An 18,384-nucleotide genomic window follows, 5' to 3' on the forward strand; every position below is an offset into this window, starting at 1 on the left:
GACAAAGACATTTTACACATGACAAGAAAATGACTGTGGTGGTTTTATATGAAGTAAATTATCATGGTTGATTTGCTTCTTTAATAATTTCATTATTATTTTGAAGTCGTGTGTTAAACCACTTAGTGATTGAGTATGTTTTTATTATCAGACATGAGCAGATCCACTGATCTCTCGCTCACACTCACTCAGATCAGAGCGGCGCTTTGCTTCTTCCTGGAAAAACTGAAATCTGCCCGGAAACTGATGATATCGGATCTGTGAAGGAATTTGTTTTTAGGCTGCTCGGACTCAAAATGTGCTGTGTTTACTTTCACTTTCCTTTTACAACCTCAGTTGATGAGTTTCCCCAGTTTTAAGTGACGTAGAGGCTGATCCAGAATTCCCATTGGCTCAGAGGATGTCCTCGCTTCACAGTTTGTCCTCGTCTCCACAGTCTCTCTCTCTCTATGCAGAGACAGGAGCTCATCTACCTTCAGTCCAGTAAAGAGAAATACATCGCTTACCATGTTCACTGTACTTTCCCTGCTTCTTCTGACAGGAGCACACAGCGCGACGGCTCGTGAGTTAAAGTCACGTTTCTACTTTATTTTATTGTATTTGGTCGATTTGAAGTGAAAGGGGAAAATGCTCCATGTTTTTAAAAGACACTAAAATGATTTGTGGTCTATTGTAACGTTTGATGCTTGGTTCCTTCGTTGCAGATTCTAGAAGTTTAATAATGTTTCAAATACATGATTTAAAAGTTCTTCGATCTCATGTAAGAAGGAAACATTATATTCTATTTCTGAAAAGATCTACTGAGCAGGGACTTTTTTTAACGTTTGATGCTTGGTTCCTTCGTTGCAGATTCTAGAAGTTTAATAATGTTTCAAATACATGATTTAAAAGTTCTTCGATCTCATGTAAGAAGGAAACATTATATTCTATTTCTGAAAAGATCTACTGAGCAGGGACTTTTCTTTCTTTGGATCCTGACCGTTATTTGATTTCTTACTCTGGTTAGAACCATTAAGAGCCACACGGGCCGAACTGGTTCTGGACGAAATGACGCAGCGATTCTGAAGCTGTAAAAAACATATGTGGACGACTCGATTTGATTTTTTTATTGTAGTCATTAGATGGCGCTGTTAATATATTAACAGGAAGCTGCTGAGGACAAACAGCTTCCTGCTTTGTTGGTACAACGTTCAACATCATGTCAGTGATGAGTAACATCACTGACATGAGATATTACTAATTAATGATCTGTTATCAATGTGACCTCCTCCTCCAATACAATCAATACACATTGTTACTAACACAAAACACAAATTCATCTCTAAAGTAAATTATGTCAGTGAAAAGAAGCAGGGAGACAAAAGAATCAGGACGAGGCTGCCTCCATGATGAATAACTGACAGATGTCTGTTAATACTTTCTAATGTGATAACATCTGCACTGAAGCTGGACTGCTTGATGTGAGTTTGTGACAGATAGGAAGTTTTCAGCCTTTATGTTTTGCAAACATGCACCAAGTGTATTTGTACAGAATAAACAAAGAAGATGTGCATTTATCTTTACATTTAAAAAATGTAATTAAAAACCACATTTATTTTCTGAATTCAAGTTCTGTTTAGATGCATTATTAGTTCCATAGTTATTTATAATGAAGCTTATGTTTAACATTTAAACATCAAGTCTAGTATAGTGATTTATAAAACCGTCTGGAACCGTCACCTTATCGTGGTGAGAGTTTTGCGTGTCCCTATGAACCTGAGGGCTGTGTTGTCTGGAGCCTTGTGCTCCTGGTAGGGTCTCTCATGGCAGAGTGGTCTCAGGTGAGGGGCCAGACTAAGAATGGTTCAAAAAACCTCAATGAAAAAGAGGAGATGTGACCCGGCCCGGAGGAAGCCCGGGGCCCCCGTCTGGAGCTAGGCCCAGACGGAGGGCTCGATGGCGAGCGCCTGGTGGCCGGGTTTGCCACGGAGCCCGGTCGGGCATAGCCCGAACAAACTACGTGGCACCCCCCCTCTCTTCATCCCATGGGCCCACCACCTGTGGGAAGACCCGTTGGGGTCGGGTGCGCAGCCACATGGGTGGCAGCGAAGGTCAGGGGTCTCGACGGACCAGACCCGGGCGGCAGAAGCTAGCTCTGGGGACGTGGAACGTCACCTCGCTGTGGGGAAAGGAACCGGAGCTTGTGAGGGAGGTGGAGCGCTATCAGTTAGATCTGGTGGGGCTTACCTCCACGCACAGTCTCAGCTCTGGTACCGTACTCCTGGATAAGGGTTGGACTCTATTCTTATCCGGAGTTGCCGAGGGCGTGAGGCGCCGGGCGGGTGTGGGGATACTCATAAATCCCCGGCTGAGCGCCGCGGTGTTGGAGTTTACCCCAGTAGACGAGAGGGTCGCCTCCCTGCGCCTAAGGGTTGTAGGAGGGAAAACTCTGACTGTTGTTTGTGCGTATGCACCAAACAGCAGCTCAGAGTACTCGGCCTTCTTGGAGACCCTGAATGGAGTCCTGTATGGGGCTCCAGTAGGGGACTCCGTAGTTCTGCTGGGTGACTTCAACGCCCACTTGGGCAACGATGGAGACACCTGGAGAGGCGTGGTGGGGAGGAGCGGCCTCCCTGATCTAAACCCGAGCGGTCGTTTGTTATTGGACTTCTGTGCTAGTCATGGATTATCCATAACAAACACCATGTTCGAACATAAGGGTGCTCAAGTGTACCTGGTACCAGAGTACCCTAGGCCGAAGATCAATGATCGATTTTGTGATTGTGTCATCTGATCTGAGGCCGCATGTTTTGGACACTCGGGTAAAGAGAGGGGCGGAACTGTCAACCGACCACCATCTGGTTGTGAGTTGGATCAGGGAATGGGGGAAATTTCCGGATAGACCTGGTAAGCCTAAACGAGTAGTGCGGGTGAACTGGGAACGTCTGGAGGAGGCCCCCGTCCTAGGTATCTTCAACTCACACCTCCGGCGGAGTTTTTCTGGCATTCCTGTGGAGGTTGGGGGCATTGAGCCAGAGTGGGCGGTGTTCAAAGCCTCCATTGCTGAAGCTGCGGTGGCTAGCTGTGGCCTCAGGGTCTTAGGCTCCTCAAGGGGCGGTAACCCTCGGACACCGTGGTGGACACCGGTGGTCAGGGAAGCCGTCCGATTGAAGAAGGAGGCCTTCCGGGATATGATATCCTGGAAGACTCCGGACTCGTTTGCAGGGTACCGACAGGCCCGAAGGGCTGCAGCTGCTGCCGTGTCGGAGGCTAAGCAGCGGGTGTGGGAGAAGTTCGGAGAGGCCATGGAGAAGGACTTTCGGTCGGCACCAAAGTGTTTCTGGAAGACTATCCGGCACCTCAGGAGGGGGAAACGGGGAACCATCCAAGCTGTGTACAGTAAGGATGGGACTCTGTTGACCTCAACTGAGGAGGTCGTCGGACGTTGGAAGGAACACTTTGAGGAACTCCTGAATCCGAATAACACGCCCTCTATGTTAGAGGCAGAGCTCGAGGTTGATGGTGTTTCGTCGTCAATTTCCCTGGTGGAGGTCACTGAGGTAGTCAAACATCTCTGCAGTGGCAAAGCCCCAGGGATTGATGAGATCCAGCCAGAAATGCTAAAGGCTCTGGGTGTTGAGGGGTTGTCATGGTTGACACGCCTATTCAACATCGCGTGGGAGTCAGGTACAGTGCCAAAGGAGTGGCAAACCGGGGTGGTGGTTCCCCTGTTCAAAAAGGGGGACCAGAGAGTGTGTACCAATTACCAGGGTATCACACTTCTCAGCCTCCCTGGTAAAGTCTACTCCAAGGTGCTGGAAAGGAGGGTTCGGCCGATCGTCGAACCTCAGATTGAAGAGGAACAATTCGGTTTTCGCCCCGGACGTGGAACTACGGACCAGCTCTTCACTCTCGCAAGGATCCTGGAGGGGGCCTGGGAGTATGCCCATCCGGTCCACTTGTGTTTTGTGGATCTGGAGAAGGCGTATGCCCGGGTCCCCCGGGAGAAACTGTGGGAGGTGCTGCGGGAGTATGGGGTAAGGGGGTCTCTCCTCAGGGCCATCCAATCTCTGTACTCCCAAAGCGAGAGCTGTGTTCGGGTCCTCGGCAGCCAGTCAGTTTCGTTCTCAGTGGGTGCTGGTCTCCGCCAGGGCTGCGCCTTGTCACCAATCCTGTTTGTGATATACATGGACAGGATATCGAGGCGTAGTCGTGGTGGGGAGGGGTTGCAGTTCGGTGGTCTGAGGATCTCGTCACTGCTTTTTGCGGATGATGTGGTCCTCATTGGATCATCGGCTTGTGACCTTCAGCACTCACTGGATCGGCTGGCGGCCGAGTGTGAATCGGCTGGGATGAGGATCAGCACTGCTAAATCTGAGGCCATGACTCTTAGCAGGAAACCGATGGATTGCTTACTCCGGGTAGGAAATGAGTCCTTAGCCCAAGTGAAGGAGTTCAAGTACCTCGGGGTCTTGTTCGCGAGTGAGGGTACTATGGAGCGTGAGATTGGCTGGAGAATCGGAGCAGCGGGGCGGTATTGCGTTCGCTTTACTGCACCGTTGTAACGAAAAGAGAGCTGAGCCGCAAGGCAAAGCTCTCGATCTACCGGTCGATCTTCGTTCCTATCCTCACCTATGGTCATGAGGGCTGGGTGATGACCGAAAGGACGAGATCACGGGTACAAGCGGCCGAGATGAGTTTTCTCAGAAGGGTGGCTGGCGTCTCCCTTAGGGATAGGGTGAGAAGCTCAGTCATCCGTGAGGAACTCTGATTAGAGCCGCTGCTCCTTTACTTAGAAAGGAGTCAGCTGAGGTGGTTCGGGCATCTGGTAAGGATGCCCACTGGGCGCCTCCCTTGGGAGGTTTTTCAGGCACGTCCAATGGGGAGGAGACCTCGGGGAAGACCCAGGACTAGGTGGAGAGATTATATCTCAACACTGGCCTGGGAACGCCTCGGGATCCTCCCGTCAGAGCTGGTCAATGTGGCCCGGGAAAGGGAAGTCTGGGGCCCCCTGCTTGAGCTGCTCCCCCCGCGACCCGACCCCGGATAAGCGGATGACGATGAGGATGAGGTGATTTATAAAACAGTCGGAAAACTAAAGTCATGACCTGAACTTTTTCTTGCAGGGATTCACTCTCTGAAGTATTTCTACACTGCGTCGTCTCAAGTCCAAAACCTTCCAGAGTTTGTGGTTGTCGGTTTGGTTGATGACGTTCAGATCGATTACTATGACAGCAACACAATGAAACTGGAACCCAAACAGGACTGGATGTTAAACGCAACTGATTCAGTGTACTGGAAGAGGCAGACTCAGATTGCTGTGAGGTCACAGCAGGTCTCCAAAGTCAGCATTGAAATCTTTAAGGATCGCTTCAACCAAACTGGAGGTTTGTTTACATTTCACTCTCTAATAATAACCCAACACACTCTCACACACACTCACAACCATGTACATAATTACACTCACACTCCAAAACATACAATCATACATACGCTCACACAAACAAACTCACAAATGAACACACACACACACTAACACAATCACATTCAAACACACAGACATTTTAATTAAACTTTATTTGATCCAAAATATTTACCAATTAATCAAACGTGTGATCAATAGATTTTTAAATGATCAGAATTTTGTTTATCAAGTAAAAATCTCAAATGTTTTGTGATGTTTCTTAAATATTAGAGTTTGTTGCTTCTCGTACTTTATGATGTATTAAAAACAGACACAGACATTTTCGCAACTTTCTGATATTTTCTTCAGTTTAAACAAGTAATTGATTAATTTAAAAAATACTTAATCAAGAAGAATGATTAGATTGAACGTTAAATATATAAAATAAACAGGAGAGCAGCAGATGAACGTCCGTGTGCTGAGCACAGTGTGTCCACAAAGAAATAAACACAGCAGAGAATTACACGTTAGATTAGATTCACACAAACACAGAGTCAAAGCCAGAAGACATTTATATACTGTAGTGCTGAAAAAGACATTTAACTTATGACCGGATCAGTAGAAAATAATAAAGATCAACAACTGTGAATGAGTTGTTATCAGTAAACTCAGTGGAAGGATGTGTTGTGGGTCAGAGAAGAACTCATGAAACTCAGGAGCAGATCAGGGGCTGATCCAGGATCATCTTACTGTATATCTCTTTAGGGTTTTCAACGTTTTATTTGAATTTAGATTTTTGATAGTGTGTATGTGTTTCTGTGTGTGTCTCTGTGTGTGTGTGTGTGTGTGTGTGTGTGTGTGTGTGTGTGAGAGTGTGTGTGTGTGTGTGTGTGGTGAAGATGTGATAATAACAGCTCAGATCTCTCTCTCAGGTGTCCACATTTACCAGTTGATGCAGGGCTGTGAATTGGACGATGAGACTGGAGAAGTTAAAGCTTATGATCAGTATGGTTATGATGGAGAAGACTTCATATCATGGGATGTGGAGACAGAGACGTGGATCGCCCCAACACCAAAGAGTGTTTTCACCAAACTGAAGTGGGATCAGAATAAAGCTCAACTCGCATATTTTAAGAATTACTTCAGCCAGGAGTGTCCTTCCTTTCTGAAGATGTTCCTGGAGCAGGGGAGGAGCTTTCTGCTGAGAACAGGTGACATCACAGAACCTCCATCAACTGAATGTTCCTATTTCTTTCTCTGTGGCAGCGAACGAGAGCAAATGCACAAACACCTGCTGGGACTCAGTCTGCTCTCTGTCTGTTATTCTCTCTCTCATTCTCTCTCTCTCTCTCTCTCTCCTCTGTTTCTCCTCTATTTCTCCTCCCTCTCTCTCGCTCTCTCTCTCTGCTCTTTTAATGCCAACATTCACTTTGACTCACAAATTAACTGAATACATTTTGGTGAACAAAGGTCAAAAGGTGAAGGTCAGGGTCACGGTAGCCGCACAAAGTATGGTTATGTTTCTTTGAACATGATATCGTAAGATTAGATTCCGATTTGGTACAAACTGTCACATGGTCTCAAAGATTGATTGGTTATTGATTTGATTTTGATGCCTGGAGGTCAAAGGTCAAGGTCAGAGCGACCTCATGTTACTGTGAATGTGACATAATAGCACTGCCCCTAGGGAACTTCATTACATCTGGCACAGTTCAATTGGAGTCACTGATGAATGGATTAGACCGGGTCCTCTGAAGGAAGCTGTCCCTGAATTGAGACCCAGCCGGAGTGTCCTCCCTCCTTTACGTCATATCGACCACCCCAGTGTCTATGCATCACTTCAGCCTCTGTCTGTCACTCACATCTCACAGTCGATTCACTTGTCTCATATATATTCAGACATGACTAATGCAAAACCCATATACTTTCTTTCTTTTTCCTCCCCAGAGCTTCCCAGGATTTCTCTCCTCCAGAAGTCTCCCTCCTCTCCAGTCAGCTGCCACGCTACAGGTTTCTACCCCAACAGTGCCATGTTGTTCTGGAGGAAAGACGGGGAGGAGCTTCATGAGGACGTGTACCGCGGAGAGGTCCTCCCCAACCATGACGGGACCTTCCAGATGAGCGCTGACCTGAAGGTTTCATCCATCTCCCCTGAAGACTGGAGGAGGTACGACTGTGTATTCCAGATCTCTGGTGTGAAGGAGGACATCGTCACCCAACTGGACAAAGACTCAGTCCAGTCCAACAGAGGTGAGACTGGAACCAGGGATGACGCTGGGAAACGTTTGCTGATGTGTAGCAGGAGAAGTTTTATTTCATCAATGTATATAAATAAAGTTAGATCAGTGTTAAACCAGTGCAAGTGCCCCCCCTTCACCGGAATGTGACCCTGAAAAATTTAGTTAGTTTTAATGTCTGAGGATTTTATTACTATTATTATTATCACAGTCATTATGTACAGATGAAAACTGAAAGTAGATACAACAGCAGACAGACAAACTTACACGTTTAGTGTCTGTGTGTGTTTGTTGTGTCTCAGGACAGGATTGTGGTTCAGGGAGATTCATGTCGTCCAACCTGCTTCATCTGTTCAGGTTGTGATGGTTTGTTCTTTTATTCCACTCAACAGGGAAGCCCATCAGCGTGACCATCATCATCATCATCATCGCTGCAGTGGTCGCTCTCGCTGTCGTCAGCGCTGTCATTGGACTCATCGTGTACAGGAGGAAGAAAGGTGAGAGACCAACACAGAAGCTTAGTCCAATATTTTTCTGGTGTTTTGATTTCAGACTTTCCAATTAATGCTCGTTCAGATCAAACCTCACAAAACAAACTTCAGTTCCTCACACACCAACATCTGTTTCAAGAGCTAAAGGGTTCACACAAAGTTTTCTAACTTCCCTCTGCAACATAGACCGTTTATAAAAAGCTCTGCACACAGCGTCCAACAAACAAACAATGAAAAGTGAAAGTATGTTGAGGATCGCCACGAGAAAAAAACATGACACAATCCTGTTTGTGTTTTTACTGTAATAAGTGAAATCATTTGTCTTTTCTTTGTTTTTCAGCGCAAAGTACCTCATCTGGTAAGTAAAACTTGTGTTTCTATTCTGTTTTCTTTTTATACTAACATGCTTTATGAGGACATCACGTCACGTTGACACAGCAGCTGAAAGTACTAACATGTCCAGTTTTATAAAACTCCCCGACACCATTTTGGTCCAGTTTGTACTGGTCCACACCGGCGACAGTCAGGGAGGCGTTATGTTTTCAGGCTGTTCATCCGTTCGTCCCCATCTTGTGAACACGATATTGCAGGAATGCCTCAAGGGAATTTCTTCAAAATATCCACAAATGTTCACCCAGGCCTTGTCTACACTACTGCCCATATTTATTTCAAGGGATACGAGGCTCCCCACAGGAACCTGACCGAGTGCAGGACTCTAGTAAACCCTCTTAAGATTAGATAGAGTTCATTTTGTGCTGAAGAGAGTTTTCAGGACTGTTCCCTGCAGTGTTGGTGATTTGTAATGAAAGTGTCTGTTCAGAGGAGGATGGACTAACGATGTGTTTCTGACCTGACAGCTGGAACAGATCCAGGTGCCTCACAGCCGATGAGATCAGGTGATGGAGGTTCTAATTCTCCAAGTGAGACGTCCTCCTGAACACAGTGAGTTGCTTCATCTGTTCAACAAAACTGCCTCAAACTAAGTGCAAGGCACAGAGAGCCAGGCACAGATCAGAAACCTTCACATTCATAGGTCAGATTAAATGTTGAATTAAAACTCAAATATATGAAGTGACAACAACAATTAAAAATGTTAATAAACCCAACGTTAGGTGCTTATCAATATGAGATAAGGGTCTTTTTTCTAAATAAACTTTAATTTCACTAAGAGAATCATGGAAATATTAGGTCTCAATACTGTAAATCCATCAAATTTGTGGCTTTGTGGAACTGAACATTTCACTTTTATTTTTATTTTTCTCCCTTCAGGTTTATGGACGGGAAGCAGTGTCACCACAGTCTCCCCCTTACGCTGGGAATTTATTGATTATTCATCACTCAAATCATAAAGTGATATTCAGGGTCAGACATTGATTCAAATACAAACAACACAACTGACAAATATGGAAAACAAATGAGGGCGTCGATTAACTTTGATCTTTTAAATAAAAACAGGAACTGTAAACTTCCCTCTGATAAATGTTTGTGTTGGGACATGGTTTTTTGAAAGCACAGGCCTCCTTTTCGGGCTTCATGGGTAGTCAAAAGCCTGAAACCAAATGTTCCCTTTGCTCCGTAGAACTACTAGGAAGCCAAGGAACTCAGTTTCCCAGGAGGTCGCAGGTCCTTTAGTTCCGGACAACTTCACCAAGGTGTGAAAAAGGCACCAGGGTGAACTCCAATTGGTCACTCTGGCCCCATGAACTGTGAGGTCACCGGGCAAATATAAGGCCAAGTCTCCCCTAATTCTCTTTTTTCTCTAATCTGTCTGAGGACTGAAGGCTTCCAGCCTCTTCTCCTGCATCGCCGAGGGGAAAGCCTGATTGCTCCAGCTCACATCTTCTCTTCCCATCCAACGAGAAGAGCGCAAAGCTGCAGCTTCCAGCTCATGTCATCAAGGAAACTTCCTCGCAATTCAAGCTCTACCAGCCTCCAAGCAAACTCCAACCAGCATCTGAGCGCACAGCTCAACAGAAACGCTAAGGCAGAAACCACACAAAGCTCGGAGACTAACTGGCAGGATGAACTGCTAACTGCACAGACACCTCTTTTCCCTTTCCAAGGACGGGTAACACAACTGGGCTTGATAATGATACTAGGCTAATCAAGACTGTTTATTCTATTCTGTGTGATGTTTTTGAGTTTGATATGTGTTGTGATATTTGAGGTTATAAGTTATTCCAAAGTAAGGTTAGTTTGTAATGCTTTTCAAAGTATCTCTTAGACTCTTTCATTCTCTGACTTAACATCCACAGAGACACACGCATATCTCCTCACCTAATTAAATCTTCCCCGCTACCCGTAAAACAACTTCAGAAGAAGGGGGGACTGTTAACTTTATGGTGGTAAGTGACCATCTCAGAAGCACACAGGAAGGTGTTACTCTGGTCAGCTGCCTTTTTGAGAACACCCTGATTTACACACACACTCACATACACATCTTTGTTTAGTTAGTACATTGTTTGTGAATTGTGTTTTTATACTTTATAATATTCATAATAAATATGTTTCTTTCATAAATGCTCTTTCATTAATGTATCAGAAGTGAATTTTGCCAACCTGTACACTGTCAAGAACTACATATCCTTAAACTTAACTAACTATCTAGATGGTAAATTTGATTATAGTTATTAATTTAATTGTTAATCTGAGTTCGAAATTGGTAGTTAGTACTTCTATGAGACTTAATCAATAAATTGGCTATCTTTTCCCTTCTTTTGAAGGGCGATGCCCCGAGGTTACTATAACCAATTAAAGTTATGATTTGATATTAATATTTTAAATATGATTATTTAATGTTTTATTTTGATAACCAAATTTATTGAATGCCGATAGGCCCACCATTTTATGGTATCACTTTTAAATCATTATTGCACAACATTTGTTTAAATTTTGGAAAATCAAATGAGGATTATTACTAGTAAGTAAAACACATTGTCAAAAACATGAAAGTATCACCCCACTGTTCACATGCGGTTAATTTAAAGATCATTGTAGTGACAGTTTTATATTCCTGGTGTTGGGGCATCCTTGTAAAATAATTAAAAAAATACAAATCTAAATATACATATATAGACACTCACACATCCTCATCATAGGATCTGGAAATATAATCTGTCGCTTGATTCCATTAATCTGTTGGTATGGACTAACGTATCTCGAGAACCGTTCATTTTATCAGCTTCACACTGGACCTGTGTGTTGCTCAGAGCCCAAGGAAGTGCAGCGTTGAATCTCTGCCCAAAACAACCCTCCTACATTGTTTCCCTATTGTCACATTAACCTGAGACTCAGCATTTGGACAGAGTCGATCACAGTAAAATGATATTAAAGTTGTTCAAACACTTACTCTGACTTCACCTTTGCTCCGGCTGCTCTGAACACTATTGACGGATGATTAGATTCTACTCTCGCTGCAACAACCCGAGCTGAGATTATGTAAATGCGGAAGTGCAAGAAGCTGCAGTTCTGTGGGTGGCCACTCGGGCCGGCTCAATGAAGGAGTCAATTCCCACTCCCTATTTCCGAAGCTGAAATGAGTATGATCTGATGAACTTTGAAATAATAAACTTTTATTTTTAACGTGTAAAAGTCTGTTAAGGAGTTAACCTGGAACATGTATGACTTTACATACCTGTATTTGTGTTGAATAGTCCTCTAGGATGTCCAACATGAGACACAACTGAATCCAACCTATGAATCCAACCAGACTGAACACTGAGTCATCACTTCAACACTGACTCCAGGTACAGACCTGTTTTCATAACTTACAAAAAATCAAAGCAAAGTATTGCACATAGTACATGCTTTAAATTAATATAATAATAATATATGCAATACTATTAATGTGAAAGAACTCCATACTGTACATTCATTGTGTTGGTAGTGCACTGTTTAATCCAAATGTATATTTTAATACACAGAAAGCACAGAATAACATAACTAGTTCATGTTTTGTGCTACGTTCATTGTCTTAGCGATGTGCTGCCGCTGCATAATTATAAGCAGCACTGCTCCGGGATCAGAACAGACGCTCATTCAAGATCCGGTCGTCCTGGATACTGGAGATGATGCTGCTCAGGGTCCAGGATCCAGGGTCCGATGCCGAGGCGGATCAGGTAGATGCTCCTGCTGTGCACGTGAGGTTGCATATTGAGCGACAGAAGCGTCTGAACCAGGATGTAGAGAGCCCCGACATCGAAGGTGAGCACAGCACCCAACAGGTGCTTGGAGAACAGCGTGGTCTTCTGCTCCGACACACACACACACACACACTGCCGGTCCTGCACAGCTGTGAACTGATCCAGTATCCGGAGGGAGCTGATCACCCGAGCAGCAGCGGGAGGCGGTTCAGTCTGTGGAGCGTGAGCTTGTCTCCACCCGTAAGAGCCTCCACCTGTTTGTAACGAACGTAGACCATGGCCATACTTTTTGCAGCGCGTGTGTCGTAATATTGATCAAGATGTTGCATCTGTTTTCTTAATTTGCAGTGTGTTTGTGTCTCTCGGCCACCGTACCTTCTTTTGTTCCCTGTTAACTCCCCAAACTCAAATATCAGGCTTATTATGAAATCACTTCATGCTGCTACTTGTCTGTGCTGTGAACCTCCCATCATCCGTTATTTCCCAGCATGGTTCTGTTCCCAGAGGCCTGCTTGAGTCCCCCCCTTGTGGTTGGTCTGTTGTTGGTCGAGAACATACAAACACAGATATTTGTCCTTGCTTTAGAAAATATTTTAGCAACAATCTACAAACTGGACAGATGAAGAATCTTCATCTTGGGTCAGTTTTCTATTAATTATCGTTAAATATTTATTGAACAGTTTCCTCTGAGACTTAAAAATGCTCTGATCTTTATCGACTCTTCCTCGTACTGTAAATATGACAGAGCAGTTTTTCTGGTTGTTTCCACTGTGTCCACTAGTATTAATTGTTCATTTACCTTCACCAAGGAGGAGATGTTTTCACCTGTTTGTTGATTTGTTCGCAAGATTAAAGAAAAACAAGAGTAATGATTTCCAGCAAAGTCGGTGGAAGGATGTTTATTGTGCATTAAAGCAAGATATGTAGAGACAACATTACTTTTCTTTTACTTTTTGTTATAACCGGTTCGTCACAGAGGAAATGATCCATGTGTTTGACTCATAGACTGAATATAAAGTCTTTGACTGGGATGTTCTGCTGTTATACTACATCGCCACCTGTGGGTCAAAGAGTAGACAAGCAACCACCGCTCTGCACCTGATGCAGAAATGAAAACGTCCCATTTTTAAGTCCAGCGTTTTGATATTTCGTGAGTGTGTTTGTAGACACTGAGTCAAAGGTCAGAGCAGCAGCAGCTCCACTGATGAAGCTGTGTCACATCCACAGGAACACACAGGGAGGATGGTGGAATGGACACTGTGTGACAGTGGAGCTGATCTCAGAGCTGTGCTCCTCCTCTGATTCTTCTGGAGCTCCGTCTCCTCTCTGCTTCCCAGTAACAAGGCACAGTCAGAGCTGCTCTACACATAAGCTGCTGCTGCTTCAGCCTCTATACAGAGATCAATCAATCTGTAGAGAGAAGAAGACATCATTGTTTACAGATGCAACTCAAACAGTAGAAAGAGTAGCAGGGTGAGGCTGTCAGCTGTGGTCCAGCTTCATTTCCTGTTCACATGAAAACAACAACAACTGTTGTCTTCACATCAACTCAATCAAATGATCAAAAGCAGCTTCTGGCTCGTCTGATTGGCCGACTGTTGTCTCTCTGTGTCTCTGTCCAATCCTGACGTCTGTCCTCATTGACCTCTCACAGCTTCACTGAAGAAACACTGAGGCCTGAACTACGAAGCCACTTCAACATGTCCAGGAGATCTTTCTGAGATCAGCTCAACTGAACCTGACCAACACAGTCAGTATCAGTGGTCACATGACGCTGGTTATCAACTCGTTAAGTTCACTCAGGTTTTCCTCAAGATCTGAGCATGTGCACAGAAAAGGGGCAGGGTTTTCTGCGTATGACCAATCAAAGACATGGTCAGTTTGACAGCAGAGCCTCATATTTTACCACGAGGATCAAACTGTTCTATAATAAAAATCAGGGGAGAACAAACTGACTGAGGACACACACTGTCTCTGAGGACACACACTGTCTCTGAGGACACTGTGGTGGAAACCTCTGACATCTCTACTCACTAATAACCCATGGACCTGTCTTCAGGAAGCTGACTGAGTTCATCTGGTGTTTTGGTGACAGGATGAGTCTGGAGAGATTGAGATGTTCTGGGTGAGTTAGAGATCAACTGAATCAACCAGACGTTGATTTAAACTTCCCTTATTCTTCCATTTAAGGAGAGTGTGCACCACACAACAGTCACTGTATATAGACTGGGATGTCCTGTCATATATGATGTCATTAATGTTTATACTTCAAGCTGCAGTTGCGCTCTCACTCTTTAGTCGTGCACCTCTCACTCGGAATCTGTGGCATGTGAGAGCGATGATCGTGTGAATCCTCGCTACATAGATTGAATGAAACTTCCTGGATTTCTTTACTTTATTGTATTTGATAGTAGTGTTTATGGACAAACCTTCTCACAAAATCGTTTAAAATGCACCAAAACAAACAGGTCCGATCTGTCGGGGCCAAAGTGAGACATAAGCAAAGATTGCTGGTTTTGCTGTAATTGGCGGCGATACATCACACTCAAAGCGGAATGGATGGCTTCTTGATTACCCATGATCCTCTGCTTCCTGAACCAGAGGAGCTGCGGCTGCATCAAATCCACAAAACTCTGTTTAGAACTCTTCATATTTTAAGAGTTTCCTGCTGGTTGAAAGTGAACGAGCTTCGCGGGACTGAAAAAAAGAAACCTGAAGTTAACCTGATAACAACAAATCCTGCTTCCTAGTACAAACCCCTGGATCTGTATTGTGATACTGCCTGTTTAGTAAAATACTGATGGAAGCAGCGTGGACTGACTCCAACCATCTACTGACCTCACAGTCTCCAGTCTACAGGTTGGACTCTCCTCCAGATCAAGCAGCTCCTTCACTGCTGAGTCCTGCAGGTCGTTGTATCTCAGATCCAGTTCTCTCAGATGAGAGGGATTTGACCTCAGAGCTGAAGCCAGAGAAGAACAGCTGATCTCTGACAGTCTGCAGTGATACAACCTGGATAAGGAATGAAACATAACTTTAAATTAAACCGAGATCATGTGTGAAAATAACAAACAAACATTCATGTCACACAGACTCATCACATGGAAGATAAATATAAAATCAGACATGTTGGACTAAAAACAAGTCCTGATTAAGTCGAAATACATTGTTTGGAACTGGTCTTAGTCCTGCAGATCAGTTTAGGAAATCCAGAACTATCTCAGTGTTTTAACAAATAGCTGAATATTAAAAATGTCACAGATTAATTAATAAATGGATTCATGTTATGTGAGAAGAAACATTTTGTTAAATTAGAATTAAATGAGATAAATTGTGTATAAATGCTGTTTTATAGATATTAGATCTACAAAAGCCAGTCAGTGAACTGACCTCAGAGTCTCCAGTCGACAGGTTGGACTCTGTAGAAAACCACACAGCTCCTTCACTGCTGAGTCCTGCAGGTCATTGTCACTCAGACCCAGTTCTCTCAGATGAGAGGGGTTTGACCTCAGAGCTGAAGCCAGAGAAGAACAGCTGATCTCTGACAGACTACAGCTTTGCAACCTGAAGAAAGGATCAAACATATAATTAAACTGAGTTCATGTGTTTTAAATAAAGGACTTTTAACTAAACATCACTGTCGCTGTTTTCAGACCTGAAGTCTGAGTCAAGTTGTTGTGAACATGTCTCACAGTTCATGTGTGAAAAGAGCAGTTATATGATCGTGTTTTCTTCAAGTGGAGATGATCTGAGAAGCAGTTTTTTTTGACCAGTTGAAAGTGGTGCAGGGAGCCTGAGTAACACGAGTATAGGGCAGTACAGAGATCTATTGGTGAAAAGATAAAGGCATGGACGACTCTGTGTAAGTCCTGTAACCATAGGACCATGGTCACGCTGTCATGTGGTCAGTCCTCAGGACCACCAGGACAGATCCTAGTTAGCTTCCACATAAACATTACAGGTACACATTGTCCAGCATTGGATTGTTGATCTGTCAGTTAAACTTCAGTCACGTTGAGCCTGACTCGGTCCTCAGCGCTCATTCTACAAACATCTCTCGGTTCAGTATCAGAGTTCACTGTTAGGAACACATGTTCTGACCTTTGACCTTGACGCTCCAGTGTGGAAGATTCAGGTGAAAGGATCCATTGTTAGAAACTGAATATAAACTAATTCTGGAGATGTTTTTATCTAAATTGACGAATGAGCCTTTTATATTTACATACTGTATATTTATATACTTTATATGTACATACTTTATATTTAAATACTTCACATCTCTATAGAGGCAGACATGCTTTTTACAGTAGCCCAGACTGGACAAACTAAACCTTTTAAATTTCTATGACAACTGAAGCTACCACAGGTTCACTCTCATGTTTGGAAGGGGAGGGTGAGGTGAGGGGTATTCAGCTGCAACAACACAATTCACCACTAGATATCACTAAATTCTACACACTGAACCTTTAACAATACAACATGATGTCTGACCTCAGAGTCTCCAGTCGACAGGTTGGACTCTGAAGAAAACCACACAGCTCCTTCACTCCTGAGTCCTGCAGCCTGTTGAGACTCAGATCCAGTTCTCTCAGATGAGAGGGATTTGACCTCAGAGCTGAAGCCAGAGAAGAACAGCTGCTCTCTGACAGACTGCAGTCCCACAACCTGGAGAAAGAAACATGAATATTTGAATGTGTCCTCCTGTTGTTGTGATCGTCATCATGTCAACACAGACTCTCAACATGCTGCTGACCTCAGTCCAGTCTGTGACCTGAAGATAAATATCAGATCAGACATAATGGACCATTGTTTAATTTATCACCTTCTTCTCTGTTTGTTTGGTCACTGAGCAGGTTTGTGTAATTAAACACTGTTTAAAGTAGGGATGGCTCATGACAGTCACTTCCTGTTTGTTTCTATACTTATCAACTGTCCAACGTGTTTCAATAAGAATATGTCTTATTTTGAAAACCTAAGGAGGACAAGTGCTCGGCCTCAGTCCACATGTTATTTACTGACACTTTCTTAGTGATCAGGAGCAGATGAGTGCAGGTGAATGAGTTGATGAGTTGATGAGGTGGATGTGACTGACAGGCTGGGTGATTGACAGATGAATGAGGGACATTGAGTAGAACAGAACTGTGACAATTCAAATAAATAATGACAGAATAAGAAAGAAAGTCTGAAAAGCAAACAAGGACTTAAGAACCTCAGAGTCTCCAGTCGACAGTTTGGACTCTCCAGTCCAGAACACAGCAGCTTCACTCCTGAATCCTGCAGCTTGTTTTCTCTTAGATCCAGTTCTCTCAGATGTGAGGAGTCTGACTTCAGAGCTGAGGCCACAACTTCACAGTGAGTCTCTGAGATTCCACAACCAATGAGTCTGTAATTACAGAAACATTTAGACTTACAGATGAACTCATTAGATTTGGGTGGTCAAGGTCACTAAACATGTTTTTGGCCTCTTGAACATGATATCTCAGGTCTGTCTTTAGGTAATTTCTTCACATTTTGATCAGTTGGACTCAAGATGAACTTTTTAGATAAGTTAGATTTCAGTGGTCAAAGTCACAGTGACCTTATATTATTGTGAATGCAACATGTCAGGAACCTGGAGGGACAGACACTGCACTGGATGGCGGTGGCGTACAACACAGGGTGGTAATTCTAGTTTGACAAGAAAGAAGAATAGACAATATTTCCTGTTCTGCTTTAAAGGAACAGTCAGTGATTCTCATCCCAAAAACTTCTCCTTCTCCTCACAATATGCTAGCTGTACGCTCAGAAAAAAACTATCCACATACATACATATATATGTGGGGAAGTTTTTATATATATATATAAACTTTTATGTATATACAATATATACATATATATAAAGTATATATAATAATCTATCTTGCACCCCAAACAGTGATCACATTTGATTTCTCTCTCCACATCCGCTCTAGTTGTTCTCATATGTACATGAGAAATATGAGAATGTATACATATGTATATAAACTTATATGTTTATGCACACACACAGAGTTTGTGGAGGAAGCTGGAGAACCCAGAGAAAACCCGGCAGACACCAGGAGAACGTCTTCCTCACTGAAAGGCTGCACTAACAGTGTTGACCACTGCAACCC

At 43.7% G+C, this 18,384-nt stretch overlaps 2 protein-coding genes across 9 annotated transcripts in view; one reads left to right on the top strand and one right to left on the bottom strand.

The window, feature by feature from the left end:
• Positions 1 to 18,384, bottom strand: part of LOC133970886 (NACHT, LRR and PYD domains-containing protein 12-like) — a 32,573-nt gene that overhangs the window by 10,488 nt on the left and 3,701 nt on the right. For 2 of the 8 annotated variants that reach the window (XM_062408028.1, XM_062408018.1), the window contains exons 5-9: positions 17,463 to 17,636; positions 16,745 to 16,918; positions 15,644 to 15,817; positions 15,092 to 15,265; positions 13,137 to 14,865 (exon numbers count right to left, since the gene is read on the bottom strand). In XM_062408028.1, the coding sequence (XP_062264012.1) occupies positions 14,799 to 14,865; positions 15,092 to 15,265; positions 15,644 to 15,817; positions 16,745 to 16,918; positions 17,463 to 17,636 (763 nt within the window). In that variant the 3' untranslated portion in view covers positions 13,137 to 14,798. Of the gene's footprint in view, positions 1 to 13,136; positions 14,951 to 15,091; positions 15,266 to 15,643; positions 15,818 to 16,744; positions 16,919 to 17,462; positions 17,637 to 18,384 lie in introns of those variants that run through there. The other 6 variants (XR_009924343.1, XM_062408052.1, XM_062408044.1 and 3 more) reach the window with 6 other exon arrangements.
• On the top strand, positions 455 to 10,631 carry LOC133971068 (major histocompatibility complex class I-related gene protein-like). Its single transcript, XM_062408262.1, has 8 exons — positions 455 to 562; positions 5,106 to 5,366; positions 6,316 to 6,594; positions 7,331 to 7,633; positions 8,013 to 8,117; positions 8,452 to 8,469; positions 8,969 to 9,053; positions 9,381 to 10,631. Exons 1-7 carry the CDS (start codon positions 508 to 510, stop codon positions 9,046 to 9,048), a joined length of 1,101 nt encoding a protein of 366 aa, XP_062264246.1. The 5' UTR covers positions 455 to 507; the 3' UTR covers positions 9,049 to 9,053; positions 9,381 to 10,631.

Source organism: Platichthys flesus, chromosome 2 (assembly GCF_949316205.1).
Source record: "Platichthys flesus chromosome 2, fPlaFle2.1, whole genome shotgun sequence".
Classification (NCBI taxonomy): Eukaryota; Metazoa; Chordata; class Actinopteri; order Pleuronectiformes; family Pleuronectidae; genus Platichthys; species Platichthys flesus.